At 35.8% G+C, this 15,600-nt stretch overlaps 2 protein-coding genes across 6 annotated transcripts in view; both read right to left on the bottom strand.

The window, feature by feature from the left end:
* Positions 1 to 2,032: 2,032 nt before the first annotated feature.
* LOC106749412 (peptidoglycan-recognition protein SD-like) lies at positions 2,033 to 7,139 on the bottom strand. The gene is made up of 3 exons (XM_014628822.1): positions 7,027 to 7,139; positions 4,338 to 4,487; positions 2,033 to 3,680 (listed from the first exon to the last, which is right to left on the bottom strand). The coding sequence occupies exons 1-3, from the start codon at positions 7,091 to 7,093 to the stop codon at positions 3,154 to 3,156; spliced, it is 744 nt and encodes a 247-aa protein (XP_014484308.1). The 5' UTR covers positions 7,094 to 7,139; the 3' UTR covers positions 2,033 to 3,153.
* A 1,470-nt stretch (positions 7,140 to 8,609) lies between these two features.
* LOC106749406 (peptidoglycan-recognition protein LC-like) overlaps positions 8,610 to 15,600 on the bottom strand; it is a 20,390-nt gene continuing 13,399 nt past the window's right edge. For all 5 annotated transcript variants that reach the window (XM_014628810.1, XM_014628813.1, XM_014628811.1 and 2 more), the window contains 2 exons: positions 10,893 to 11,042; positions 8,610 to 10,242 (listed from right to left, as the gene is read on the bottom strand). In XM_014628810.1, the coding sequence (XP_014484296.1) occupies positions 9,722 to 10,242; positions 10,893 to 11,042 (671 nt within the window). In that variant the 3' untranslated portion in view covers positions 8,610 to 9,721. The remainder of the gene's footprint in view (positions 10,243 to 10,892; positions 11,043 to 15,600) is intronic.

The raw sequence follows: 15,600 nt of genomic DNA, 5'->3' as shown, positions 1-15,600 counted from the left end.
AAAAAACATGTAATCAAAATATATCTTGATACAATCACATCAAATCATAGCATATTTATTTTTAATTAACACTCCCTCATTAATATTTCATATTTTTATAATAATTTTTATAAAAGTATAATCTGTTTGTTAGAATCAGTGCTTGTGTCCAGTTTAAATTTCATCTGTAAACAAGCGGTTTACCTTTACTTGTTAAACTGAATACTTCCAGAATACTTCCAGTATTTTATAAAATAGTATGTACTATTGCAATGAAAAAACATAAGTCTAATTAAAATATTTATATTTTTCTTAAATCATATTACCTAGTCAAAATTATTATCTTATACAGAAAAATTAAATAATAATAGAAAAGTAAATTAATTATATCTAATTTTAAACATAATTATGTATTAAACGACGATGAAATATTCAAATTTTTGAAGACAGTTAAATAATGATTACGATAAAATACACCGTCGTACTCAAAATCTCGATAGGGCCTGGTGGAATAAATTTATTTTCGACATGATATGCAATATATAAAGGTGAACTTAGAACTTGATCTAGCTTATTTATGTCCTGTTGAGTAGAGGAGAAAGGCCGGTTCTAGCGCAGTTGGCGCTGTTTTACCGACCGAGTAGGACCCTGCAAAGACCGGTAAAACAGCGCCAACTGCGCCAGAACCGGCCTTTCTCATCTACTCTGTTGAAATGCCCACCGAACCAGACGTGTTGCTTGGTAAGCTTCTTTATAACAGCGCACATCTGCGAATGATACGGTCGATTCACCAGTTTATGCCCCTCGTTGCAGTAACTGATCATGCAGCACTGCTCGCAAATTTCGTAATTATCAATATTTTGAAATTTGTAAACATGACATTCGGATTAAAGAACTTATTATATTGGACAGGCCGATTAAGGTATGCCTGCCGATGTAATGTATACATTCCGAAACTGTGGTGTAATGGATGATTGCTGATACGTTATTTGTAATATCAGGAATAATGCCTGGTAATTTTACATCCAGCGGATATAATATATTTCCCACCACTCAGTTTATGCATCTACTTGACTGTTCGAGGGACACTGAGAAGTTATTGTTATGTCCCAAAGCACCTCGGACGCCCCTCCCCCTGTTTTTCCCCCTTCACTCTCCTTTCTCGGTGCTGCTCCCGCGCCGGCCCAATTTCTGCTTCTGAAATCAATTATATTGTTACGCTCGCGCGGGGAAATAAAACGAGACAATGTTAAAAAGAAAACAACTTCAACTATATTTGCTATTTACAAGGAAGCACACGTAACTCGCAGACTCAAGCTCTCTCTTTCGTTAAAGACCGTCGCACACGTCACGACGACTCAACCGCCCTAGAGAGAATCTCTCAAAGCCGTTGTTTATCCGTCAACGCTGATCATCTGTTGTTTACGACTCGTTGCCAAGAGAATCAGCTGTATGTTCAGAACAATATTATTAGTTTGTAACCCTAATTGTATCGCTTGTTAACTACCACGTAATTGTAGAAATGTAACAGCGTGTTCTTGCGCTCCAACCAGCAGTATAATTATCCTTTAGAAATTAATTTCACCGTCAATTGTGTTTGTAGTGTAACGAGCAGTGTAACAGTGCACACAACCGATCGTGGAAATCGGAGCTTCCTTAAATCTGCAGCCGTGTCGGTCAGTAATATTAATATCCAACCTGTTTGGAGGCAAATGACTCTTTATTTCATTTTTATTTAAATAATTCGCGCTTTTTACTCATCCTTCGAGAGCCTCATCATGGGAAACCTAACCCCATCTACTCAACACATGACCTCTATTCAGTACATTTATAAAATTATCCTTGCACTTTCCTTTTATTCGAGGAAGCAATAAATAGTCGTAAAATTAACATTGACAAAATCACGAGAAAAGAGGTTGAAATGAATGGTTCCGTGTCAAATTAATTTTGCGGCTGTTTACTGATTGTTCGAATAAAAGAAAGGTACAATTTTTCTAGTGTACTGAACAACAATTAAATACACACACATATATACACGCATATGCACTGGACATTCCATATGAAATTACGTTTCTTTATTAAAAATTATACATCACATTCTTTGGTAAAAATTAATTAGAAGAATTTACGTTCGACAGATCTACATTATATTCGTTATTTTTTTCATATAGTATATACAAGGTGTGCCAAGATTACGTTCATATAATTTCCAGAGATTGTACATATGTACTTTTTACAAGACCGATGGTTCGCGCATACTATAAAATGTAATAATTGTCACATTGGCATCCTTTCATTTCTCAACATATAGTAAATTCAATCAGATTGTTGTAACTGTGTCATCTTACAATGACTCCAAAGTGAAGATTGCTCTGTCCTTCCGTGCTTTCGACTTTTTTATATCAATTTATTCAGTCATCTACGTGAAATTTATCGCGCTGGAGTTTTCACCAAGAAGACACAATTCGCATCCGCCACGTTTGTTATTCCGAAATTCAACGCGTCGTCTTTCGTGATTCTGCAATAACTCCTGCTGATTAATCAATTTCAACGCCTCCCATATGTTCGAAGAAAAAAAAAACGTGACATTTTCTCACGACGTTAATCGTAAACTCAGCTCAATAAACATCAAGCACTAGTAACATCACAACAACATTATAATTTCCTACTCAATAACATAAATACACATATTACACATAACAGCTGCATTATTACGCCGAATATTGTAACATCAAACACGTCCAGAATGACCTCAGGAATGATTTCTAAGATATTCCTCAAGAAACCCTGGACATATTCTGAATGATTTAGGAATATCTTATACTGTCTGAAATATCGAATAACGGTAACATTAAATCAGCGTTCTGACTTCCTGCTCAACAATGTAAATATATTCTATACAACATGCGTCAATCGTGGCACTCATATTGTTGAATGGGAAATTATAATATTGATATACTGTTGCTGTTACTTGATAATTTCCGGGATGCTTAATGGAAAATTATTTCCACGATCAATTATTATTGGAATTCACCAGCCGGCGTCGTGTTTCCACCGAACAAACCATCATATTAAATCACATATCATTTTGAAATAAATCCGAAAATAATCTGAAGAGAATCGCTTCGCGATTTGGACCTATCACGGAGCAGGGAGTTCGCGCGCTCTATCAAGTCAAGGTTCGGGTGCCCAATGCGGCCACGTCTTCAGGATGTTGTACAGAGCGTCTCCGGGGCTCAGGGTCTTTGCGATTTGCCGGTGGCCCAAGAGCTTGTAATCGGGCGCGATCTTCCCGAGTTCAATGCCTTTCTCGATGATCTTCCGCGCAGCTTGCAGCTGCACTTCCGGCGGTATAATCGAGTTGAAGGTGCCGATGAAAGAAATGCCGATGCTGCGACTGTTGAAGCCGAAGGCATGAGCACCAACGTAGTCCCAGCTTCGGCCGACGTACGCGAGACCGTCGCCGCCGACCAGAAAGTTGTAGCTAATGTCCGACCACTTCCTCGACTCAATGTGAAAGGTCTGCGCGAATCTTACGTGCATCGTGCATTCCGACTGTGTCGTGCAGAATTCCGTGGCAGTATGACTGATGATCACGTAGGGCACCGGCAGTTTCAACCTTACCAACGGCTCCGAGGGCGATTGAGCGCCCCATTCGTCCCTCTGGACAAAACGCACGTCGGTCGTAGGTACTGTGACACCTGGTAATCATGGGAAAGATCATGTTACGTAAGAAGAAAAATCATGCCTGAGACCGTATCGTGGTGGTAGGAATCGATTGGAGAAACTCACGAGGGAGAAGCCAACGTGATTAATAATCTCTAGTAAGCGAGATTTGCTGGATTAGCCCCAAGCTATTTCTTTTGGATGTTAAGTAAAATTCATACTTTTGTTACATTTTGAAATTTGATGACTTTATTCGTTTTAATGTTTTTTTTTTTCATGAAAGTACTTGAGAAGTTTGTAAAAATTAATGTACAGGGTGTTGCACATACAAAGCAATGTGTCGAATTGCCGCTGTGGGCTACCAGAGAGGCAAGCATTCGAACGTGGCTCGGAATGCCATGACTGCATAATGCAGCGCAACCTGGCACACTGCTCTCTGTAGATCTAAAATCCTATGCAGAAGGATCTATTACTGCAGTGCCATCTTTTAGACATAGTAATATTGAACATTTCCAATTGGACGAATTATTTTTGAATATTTGTACGCATCATGGCTGTTAGTTTGGAGAATTGTTGCTGTCGCAATAACATCCACCTCTCGTCTGTGCGCGCATGTCTATATGTGTCTATATGTGTCGCATCACGTTTTTTTCCGTCTTCTGGAAGGAGAATTTTCGAGTTGGAATAATTACGTTTGATCGACGAGTTCGGAATTTCCGGGATAACCAATGCGTCCGCGTAACGAGTGAGATACAGAGTGGACTCTACCACGGCGGTCACCAGTATTAAAGCTAAAATGCAGGACAAAACCGCGCATGTCCACGTCCACAGCCATTGCGTCTCTGGAATAATAACGAGAGCCATATTAGGGACAATCAATCGGGACACGTGATGCCGGAGAGCTGACGTCGTTGCAGCAGTAGTATCACAGGTAAGCAGCTAAATATAATTCGGATATTCGATAGAAGTAGTCTCTAAGCAATAATCCAAGCATAAGATCGTAAAAAAGTCAACATGACATCGAAATAATATTAGAAAATAATCGTTTATAGAAAATCAAAGTGATGTCATTTAATATCTTAAATAGAAGATAATTTTTTTCGTGACTGCACTACGGCTTGTTAATAATTTCCTTACTTATGGAACATTGTAGAACGCTCTTAAGTCTTTCCCTCTCAACTGTTTATATTTCTTATAAGTTTGTGCTCCAATATTCACTGCCGATACAGAAAATCTATAATTCATGTTATATATATTGTAGATTTTTAGTACTAACAGTGAATTAGAGCGAGACAAAATATACTTGTCTCGTTCTAACTTATTGCACCAATTCAGCAGTACAATTAAAAGGAACAGACCGTTTGTTTCAATCTACTTTAAACTCCTATCAAACTATCGATTGTGAATGAATAGTCATTGATTATTGGCCTTTTTGTTAAATCTTTAAATTTAGAGCGACTACGTTGGCGAATTACTTAACCGTTGTGCAATTTTATGATCTGCATAATTTTTATTATAAACTCTTATAAAGTCTCTCATGAAAACAATATCATCTAAGAAATTATCTAGATAAGTAGCATTACTTATTTTATCTTTTAATAATTTAATTAGATAAATCAAAAACAAAATCATCTTTATCTCATCTAAAATAAATTTTTCGTATTTTCATCTCATCTTCACCTAGATGAATCTGAAATCATCTACATATATGTATATGAGCTGTTTATTTTGAAAGTGGCCTAAGTCCATTTTTCAATTATTTCCGGTTGCCCGTGGTTACATGTACAACTTCAAGTTATCTATCAATAAAGCATTTGAGGTTACTTATATTCCGAGTAAATATGATAATTTTAGACACATAAGTTTTCAAAGTTTGTTCAATAATTGAGCCGTTTATTTTGAAAGTGGCCTAACTTCATTCTTGGTAAGAAAACGCATATTATTCACTTAATAATTGTCATTATTTTAATAGGAACTATAAATTTAACTCCTTTAGATATACTTAAGCAGTATGACTCATTAGTATCCTGTATGTATATTTTTAATTGCATTGTAACACAAACCCTTAAATATCTCAATTTAAGTATAAATGGACTTAGGCCACTTTCAAAATAAACGGCTCATATATAGATAGGAGCAGGAAATCCTCTCGACACGCATCATTGCGTCAGTAATGCGTACGCAGGGGATGTCCCATTCCCACCAACGCCGTCGCTAACACATGCACGACACATCTGTGTAGTCAAACGAAGCTTTTTGAAATTTACATGGCTTCGGAAAGTGAAGTGACCGAATCGACCGAATCGGTATGAAAGACGCGAAAGAGTGAACTTCTTCACAGAGTTCAGTACAGCCGACACAAGTAGCGAGCTCAAGATAACAATCGCACTTTGGATCACATTTAATATGATCCAAATTTAATGTGATCCACCCTCCCACAGAGATCCGCCGCTATCACTCTTTATGCGCGATACCGTTCGCGAGTGTGAGCACTTGAAATAGATGAATATATTGCATTATCTGTTTCGATGCTAGATATCGATTATGTAACTTTTCTCCCAGGACGGAAACGTGAAAAGTGAAATATTTTCAAATTAGAAAATTTATACTTTTTACGAGTTCATACTAGAAGAGAATATTTATGACCGTCTAAGTATTCATCGTGAATCTTCTCTTCTAATTTGAAACCATTTCACTTTTCACGTTTCCCTCTAGAGAAAACACTAAAAATTACGTAACTGATACTCTGTACTGAACCATGTGAGGGAGTTCACTCTTCTGCGCTTTTCATATCGCTCGGCCGACTCGGTTCACTTCATTTTCCGAGCAACATGAATTTTGCTTGCTGCAGACGTAGATATTATACAAGTATTAGTGCTGACGTTGGTCAAATGGTGGGAGCGGGATATTCCCTTAGCAACATATCACTGGATAACGTCGCAAAATAGATCATATATGTATGACTTTAAATCTAGATGAAAATCTAGATGAAAAGAGAGATGAAAGAAATGATTAGAACGATAATTCGAGTACGAATGTGTACTTGGATCCTTATTTCTTATTATCGTTACCTCTCGGTAATGCTTCCCAATTTAGAACAAATATAGTAAAAGCACTATTTTTATCTTATAAAATTTACACTCGCTTTTTATTGCAAGACTTATTAATTGGAAAATCTGACATTTATCTTTGCATACGCGTCGCTTTTTGTGTTCGCGGCAATCGCGCGACACTTTCCGGTAAAGCAGTTGATAAATTCGGCTTCACATCTTCGAATTTTTTTTGTACAATACGGTATATTGTTGAGATTTGAGGCTATTATTAATTAAAAACTTAGTACATTATTGTGATCCTGTCAACTTTCGCGATATAGATACGTACTTGTTTTCTTGGTTTCCGACTTGCAGCCGCGTTTTTCATGGTTTTTTTTCCAATATTTCGCGAACATCTTCGTTCACTTCTTCGCGATGAGGTGTGCATTGAAACTGCTGCTCCTGCGCAGGACTTCTCCTTATATAATCTTGCATTAGAGGGGGGCTTGGTTAAATGAGCGCTGAGAAAGGCGCCCTCTAGCGAAGGATTCATAGTACTAGACTGTCAGATCGCCAACTCGGATTGATTTTTATCCTCGTTTTCTCTGTTGAGGTGCAGAGATATTTTTAAATTTGTAAAGATTCTCTGTAGTTTCTGAGAAAATAGACTAAAACTGACGTTTGGGAAAATTAAACTTTACGCTCTGTTTCTATATGATGCTTTGATAAGGTTGACTTTATATGTTTTAGCTTAACTGCAGCTTGATGTTCCTTCATACTTGTGCCAACATTCCTGCCGGTTTCATCTATGTACACCTTGCCACAAGCACAGGGGATTTTGCAAATATATAATATATAATGTAGAAAAAATAGTATAGTCACAAATTCCGGTATTAATCATTGCTACCAAGTGTGATAAAAACAAGTGAAAATCTTTAGAAGAGAAGAATTAACAAATATTGTGTGTCTTCTTCTTCTTACAAAGTTATTTCTTCTGCTCTTCATAAATAGAGTAACAAACTCCAAAATTAATTTATTTTACTAGATACTGATGACGAAACAGTATTAAAGTACTGCGCTAAATTGCTAGTACAGGTTTTAATTATCAGATGTACTTCACATGAGTAATAAATTCCTGAGAAAGACTTCGCACCAATTTATTATCAATGTATTAGATCATTAATTATTACTGTGGTTATTATCACCTTACTATAGTACATTATTAGTATTGATATAAGTACTCCCTGAAAATGATTTCATCGCGTCATTCCCAACGTTATATTTTCAGTAAAGTCGAAACTACACCATACGAGATCTCACCAATTTGGTGGGATTTCCTCGCTTCAAGATATCGCGCGTTTAAATACACGTATATACGTCATATATGCCTCAACATAATTTATTCGCTGAAGCTCCCTATAATTGCCAATCTTACGCTGTTCTAAAATACGCTTATTAAATTTTATGTTTCACGTTTGTAAACCAATGAACACGTAGTCAACTGATACGTTTGATATCATTGGCTAAATAATATATTAAAATTTTCCTTACTAATAATTACAGCAAAGTTTTTATGTAAACATAAATGAAAAAAATTTCATTGATAAGAAAATTGATAGAAATTAATAACGTTTTACATCTTTACGCTTGGAATTTTTAATTATAATATTAAAACACATATGACGCCTGTTGTTTGACGACGGTAACAAAGTTTTGTACCTTTATGTATTCACTTTATGTATTCACTTAAAACATAATCGTTGGGAAGTACTCAAAATCATTAGATTAACAGTGATAAAATTACTAAGACACAGAAATTTATTACTGACTAGTTAATACTTATCTGTAAAGAGTGAAGTAGGTTCCAAAAATAACTAATCGAAGTATGAATATCGTGCGAATAAAGTGAACAATAATTAAATATACGCGTATACATGCATATGTATTGCACATTCTTTATTAAAAAAATTTATGTTCGGTAAATCAACATTACATTCGTTTCATTTTTTTCATAAAGTATATACAAAGTGTCCCAAGATTACGTTCATACAATTTTCAAAGATTGTACATATGTACTTCTTACAAGACCGGTGGTTCGCGCATACTATAAAATATAGTAATTGTCACATTGGCACCATTTTATTTTTCCTCACAGTAAATTGAATCAAATAGTCGTAACTGTGTCATCTTACAATGATTCCAAAGTAGAGATTGCTCCATCTTTCCGTGCTCCCGACCCTTTTAAACCTATTTATTCGGTCATCTACGTGGAATTTATCATGATGGAGCTTTCACCAAGAAGACATAATTCGCATCCGCCGCGTTTGTTATGCCGGAATTCAATGCGTCGTCTTTTATGATCCCTCAATAACTACTGCCGATTAATAAACTTCAATGCCTCTGATATGTTTGTAAAAAAGAAAAACGTGACATTTTCTTACGGCAATAATCGTAAACTCTGCTCAGTAAACATCAAGCAACAGTAATTATCACATCAGCATTATAATTTCCCACTTAATAAGGTAAATGGACATATTACACATAACAGTTACATTATTAAGTAGGATATTGTAACATCAAACACATCGAGGATGATCTCAAAAAAATTTTCTAGGACACTCCTCAACGTACCCTAGGACACATGAGTGTCTGGATGATTTGGGAACATCTTATGCTGTCTGGAATACCGAATAAAAGTAACATTAAATCAATTGATTTCCTGCTAAACAATATAACTGTGTTATATACAACATGCGTTAAAAGTTGCATTCACATTGTTGAATGGGAAATTATAATATTGATCTACTGTTTTTGTTACTTTATGATGTCCGGAAAGCTTACTGGGAAACTATTTCCACGGTCAGCTATTATCGGAACCATCCGGAACTCACCATCCGGAGTCGTGTTTCTACCAAACAAACCATTATAGCAAATCACATATCATTCTGAAATAAATCCGAAGAAAATCCGAGGAGAAACACGTTCGGAAATCGCTTCGCGATTTGGACCTATCACGGAGCAGGGAGCTCGCGCGCTCTATCACGTCAAGGTTCGGGTGCCCAATGCGGCCACGTCTTCAGGATGTTGTACAGAGCGTCTCCGGGGCTCAGGGTCTTTGAGACTTGCCGGTGGCCCAAGAGCTTGTAATCGGGCGCGATCTTCCCGAGTTCAATGCCTTTCTCGATGATCTTCTGCGCAGCGTGCAGCTGCACTTTCGGCGGTATAATCGAGTTGAAGGTGCCGATGAAAGAAATGCCGATGCTGCGACTGTTGAAGCCGAAGGCATGAGCACCAACGTAGTCCCAGCTTCGGCCGACGTACGCGAGACCGTCGCCGCCGACCAGAAAGTTGTAGCCAATGTCCGACCACTTCCTCGACTCAATGTGAAAGGTCTGCGCGAATCTTACGTGCATCGTGCATTCCGACTGTGTCGTGCAGAATTCCGTGGCAGTATGACTGATGATCACGTAGGGCACCGGATGCTTCAACTTCCCTAACTGCTCCGAGGGCGGTTGAGCGCCCCATTCGTTCCTCTGGACAAAACGCACGCCGTCTACTGTGACACCTGGTGATCACGGGAAAGATCATGTTACGTACGAAGAAAAATCATGTCTGAAACCGTATCGTAGTGGTAGAAATCGATTGGAGAAACTCACGAGGGAGAAGCCAGCGTGATTAATAATCCCTAGTAAGCGAGATTTGCTGGACTAGCCCGAAGCTACTTCTTTTGGATGTTAAGTAAAATTCATACTTTTGTTATATTTTGAAATTGGATGACTTTATTCGTTTTAATGTTTTTTTTTTGTTTTTCATGAAAACACTGAGAAGTTTGTAGAAATTAATGTACAGGGTGTTGCACGTACAAAGCAATGTGCCGAATTGCCGCTGTGGGCTACCAGAGAGGCAAGCATTCGAGCGTGGCTCGGAATGCTATGACTGCATAATGCAGCGGCAACCTGGCACACTACTCTCTATGTAAATCTAAAATCCTGTGCAGAAGGGTCCATTAATGCAGTGCCATTTTTTAGACATAGTAATATTGAACATTTCCAATTGGACGAATTATTTTTGAATATTTGTACGCATCATGGCTGTTAGTTTGGAGCGCTGTTGCTGTCGTAATAACATCCACCTCTCGTCTGTGCGCATGCCTATCTATCGCATCACGTTTCCTTCCACCCTCTCGAAGGAAAATTTTCGAGATGAAATAATTACCCTTGACCGACGAGTCCGGAATTTCCGGGAAAACCGGTGCGCTCGCACGACGAGTGAGATACAGAGAGGACACCACCACGGCGGTCACCAGTATTAAAGCTAAAATGCAGAACAAAGCCGCGCATCTCCACGTCCACAGCCATTGCGTCACTGGAATATTGACAAAAGTCATGTTAAAGATAATCAGTCGGTAATGCAAGACAGCTAATGTCGTGTAGCAATAGTAACGATCGAGCGGCTAAATTTAATTCGAATCTACGATGAGTATAGCGAGCCTTTAGTCTTTTGCTCTAAGCAATAAAATATAGCGTAATTTCCGGCAAAAGGTGTTCCTGTGCTGCCAAAAGACGTGACAATGACGTGTCAATCATAGCAATTGCGGCGTCTAATGACGAGGAAACGCCTTTCGCTAGAAATCATGCTATATTTTATTGCTTACAGCAAAAAAATATAGACTTATCGCATCTATTATGGATCAAGCCTCATCCTAAATGTACAATAAGGCTGTCAATAAGGGTTTTCGGAAACTTCATCCCGTGAGTGGTGATGGGACAAGGTAAATTTAACCCGGGTACGAATAGCTTTCGAACAGTAGACCACGTAAACTACAATTTATCATTCACTTATCATATCAAAAATACCAGGAAGGGTACTCGAGAATAATAAAATCGTTTGATTATTATTAAAATATTAATTTGGTCGTCTGTATGCACCGCAGACTTCGGGAGTATCGCAACAACTTAATAAGTGGATACAAAAGTAAACTGAATAATGTCAAACTATGCTGACCTTCGACTAAACACAGTGTTTATTAGTAACGAAATACAGAACGTCTTTTTTACGTGACTAGCACAACGCACGTGAGCCGTTAGAGACAAAAGACAGAAGTGCGTGCACCTTTTTAGCGGCGTCGGTATGTAATGAGGAAAATAATTGTTGTATTCCAACAATTATTTTCCTCGGTACATAATTTATGTATTTCGTGAATTAATTTTATCGATTTCCATTATTGCAAGTTAAGACCGTTTTCTTGCTGATTCAACTTGATACTGCTGTGAATGCGTTCTAAAATGTGTTAATGGATCGAATGACTAATGTAACATTAATCATAAATGTGTACTGTCGGTGTATTTCGGAGCACATTTAGAAGGCTTACCAAGTCAGATCGAGTCAATAAATCGAAAACGTTATTAAAAACTAAATAACTTCCGCCAATCTTTTACGAAACGTATTATATCCGCGAAAAATACCAAATTACCACACAATATTAAATTGATATTACAAATAACATATCGGGAAATATTTATTATATAAAAATTTCGAAATGTGCGCACAGCATCAGATTGCACATTGTATAAATCCAGTCGTTTATAATAAGTTTTTCAATCCTATTATTTGTCATGTTTGCAAATATAAAGAATTACGAAAGAAATTTCAAGAATTACGAAATTTGCCAGCAGTGCTGCACAATCAGTTACTGCAACACGCACTGCAATGCACACTTCAAATTTACACAGCACTGTACGCGTGTTTACTACTCAAAAATACTCTATAGAATATTAATATCATTCGGATATATTCGTATGCAACTATATAGTAGCTATAAACGCTACTTATTACGGTAAAGTGCTCCTTTCCTATTTAAAAACAGCATCATAACCAAATGTACGTTTTTTCTATTCAAATTAACAATATAGGTGGATCAAAAACGATGAAATATTCTTATAGCTAGATATTCGGTATAATTAGGATATCTGACAAGTAAAAGCGAAAGACTCGTGTGTAAGTAGAATATATTAGATTATTAGGATTATTAGAGGAACATAAATAAATATTGAATATATAAATATCGTCTTAGTGTCCTTCGAATAGTCGTCAAGTTGACATATAAACTGAGTGGTGGGAAAATATTACATCCGCTGAATGTAAAATTACCACACATTTCTCCTAAAGTGATATCCAAATAACGTATCAGCAATTATCCATTACACCACAGTTTCGGAATGTATACATTATATTCGCAGGTATACCTTTATAGGCCTGTCCAATATAATAAGTTCTTTAATCCGAATGTTTGTCATGTTTGCAAGTTTCCAAATATTGATAATTACGAAATTTGTGAACAGTGCTGCATGATAAGTTACTGCAGCGAGGAGCATAAATTGTTATATCAACCGTATCATACGCAGTTGTGCGCTGTTATAAAGAAGCTTAGCGATAAATACGTCTGGCTCCGTAGACATTTCAACCTGGAGGAATGGGTCAAATCAAGGAAAGAATTTGTGAGTTTAATCAAAGCAGAATTGTCACGTGATCTAGAGCCATATGAAGAGCAGATGATCATGTTCACAAAAGCGTGTCGTATATGTCATGAGCAACAGAATCTTTACACTTGTAAAAAATGCTATTCCGTCAACTATTGTTTTGATCATACAGCTGTGGAAAGAGATGGCACTTCTGATTGCGAGGAGTTGAAATTATGTCTTTTTATTGATAACACACTACGATTTGGTCCACCATTATTAGGTTATAAGTTCATCAACTTTCCTGATCACTCTAAACCTTTTGTTACTGATATGTCGTCATTCCTTGAACTATATACGTTGACATTTTTGGACTCTATTACATCGTATTATTATGCTGATTATGTATCAGGACCGTTGACATTGTATTATACGATACCAAATGTACATTTTTTAAATCTACAAGATAAATGCAATAATTGCTATATTGTTCATATAATAGCTGCAAACACTGTTGATAAGGAATATGTGCCCTCTTGGGAACTTTTCCTCCATCTTTTATATTCTAAAACGGAATTAAGAATTATACTGATAGGATTGGAATTACAAGATGATCATAACGGTATAGAAATTTGTTCTAGATGCATGCATTTGCAGAAGAAGTTTAATTTCGAATGTCATCGTATGTTGTATTATGATTATGTTAACAGTGATATGTATATAAAACCAACTATAATTATAGGGTTTCAAGTAGATTTTTGTGATAGGGAACCACCGTCGGAAATGATTTTAAAATTACGGGATCAAAATTGTCCGTTGCTTTTAACCGCCAAATCTAAACTTAAAGCTGAACAAAACATAAGTAAGCTAGCCCAAGTTCTGGGTTCACCTTTAAATATTATGTATCACAACGAAAATAAATTTAGTTCCACTAGGCCCTATAGAGATTTTGAGAACGACGGTGTGTCTTATCGTAATCATTATTTAACTATATTCCAAAATTTGCATATTTCATCGTCGTCTACTATGTTTTTAATGCTATTATCAAACTTTGATCATTAATTTGCTCTTCTATTATTATTTAATTCTTCTGTATAAGATAATAATTTTAACTGGGTAATATGATTTAAGAAAAATGTAAATATATTTATATACAGATTGATAATATAATCAGGATAGGCAATATTAAGGTTTTTCTTTTAATGTAATATTAACTTATGCTTTCAATAAAAAAATATATTTAATTAAATATATTTAATATTTAATTACTTTATTTCATCGCAGTAATACATATTATTTTATGAAATACGTTAGAAGCATTCAGTGTGTTTGACAAGTAAAAGCAAAACACTTGTTTGCAAATGGAATATATAAATTGGATAGAAAAATCCATTATCATTAAATCGAAGTTACTCTAGTAAACACCAACGAATAATAACATTATAGTAATGTTATAATTTTACACTCAATATTATGTGTCTTTTATATATGAAGCATGTATATTGCATTTATACTATTAAGAGCAAAATTATGACATTAATATAATATTACAGTTAGTTAGTAGTTACTGNTGTGTGTGTGTGTGTGTGTGTGTGTGTGTGTGTGTGTGTACGTGCGTGCATGTGTGTATATATATAAGTGTATATATGCAAATTGAAGAAGAATTTCTTTCACCGATAGATGCTATAAGAAAAAAGTGTCTCCAAAGAGTGTCTCTGACTTCGTTGGCTCTCGGTGTCCGGTCGCGCTGTTTAAAACAAAAATTCTTTATGCCATGGTCAAACTTGGATTTAACTTGAAAAAAATTACAATATTTGCCTCTATATAGCCATATATAGTATAATATACAGGGTGTCCCACGTAACACGTCCGAAACCATATAAGATGGATACAACAGATCGAGAAGAAAAACATGGTCGAAGTCATTTTTCGAATTACCGTTTCCGATAAATTTTTAACTGCTTGTTTGTTGTTTTAACTACGTTATTTTAAGCTACGCTGTCTATTAAATTTTACATTCCTGTCTCTGGACTATTGAAGAGAAAGTTGCTTATATAGTAAAAAAACGTGTTAAAAACTAAAATTTTTGTGTTACTTTAACACAGGGAATATTAAAAATTATATAAATATATGTTAACATATTGTTATATGTTAAATTTTTATGTTACTTATAAATATATGTTAACATATTGTTATATGTTAACATTTTTGTGTTACTTTAACACAGGGAATGTTAAAAATTATATAAATATATGTTAACATATTCATATATTCACTTTTTTAACACATTACTTTTTAACATATATTGAAATAACAGAAAATCTTCAATAGACCATTTTTATTACAATTTTTTTTATTATGTAATTGATCGAAACGTTTGAAATATTATTTATTACAAAAATTATATTAAACGTGTGCAAAAGTTTTAGTCTTTTTTTAGTAAGTTTTCACTTTATTTTTATATA

The sequence above is a fragment of the Dinoponera quadriceps genome, unplaced genomic scaffold (genome assembly GCF_001313825.1).
Source record: "Dinoponera quadriceps isolate SergipeBrazil2010 unplaced genomic scaffold, ASM131382v1 scaffold3386, whole genome shotgun sequence".
Lineage (NCBI taxonomy): Eukaryota > Metazoa > Arthropoda > Insecta > Hymenoptera > Formicidae > Dinoponera > Dinoponera quadriceps.
The sequence above is the reverse complement of the archived record's forward strand: the minus strand, read 5'-3'. Positions and strand labels throughout refer to the sequence as shown.

Coding starts and splice junctions, on each gene's coding strand:
- LOC106749412 (XM_014628822.1), bottom strand. CDS start 7,093: ATGTTCGCGAAATATTGGAAAAAAAACCATGAAAAACGCGGCTGCAAG. Junction 4,488..7,026: donor GTCGGAAACCAAGAAAACAA/GTACGTATCTAT, acceptor TTATTATTCCAG/AGACGCAATGGCTGTGGACG. Junction 3,681..4,337: donor TCCGAACTCGTCGATCAAAC/GTAATTATTCCA, acceptor CATGATTACCAG/GTGTCACAGTACCTACGACC.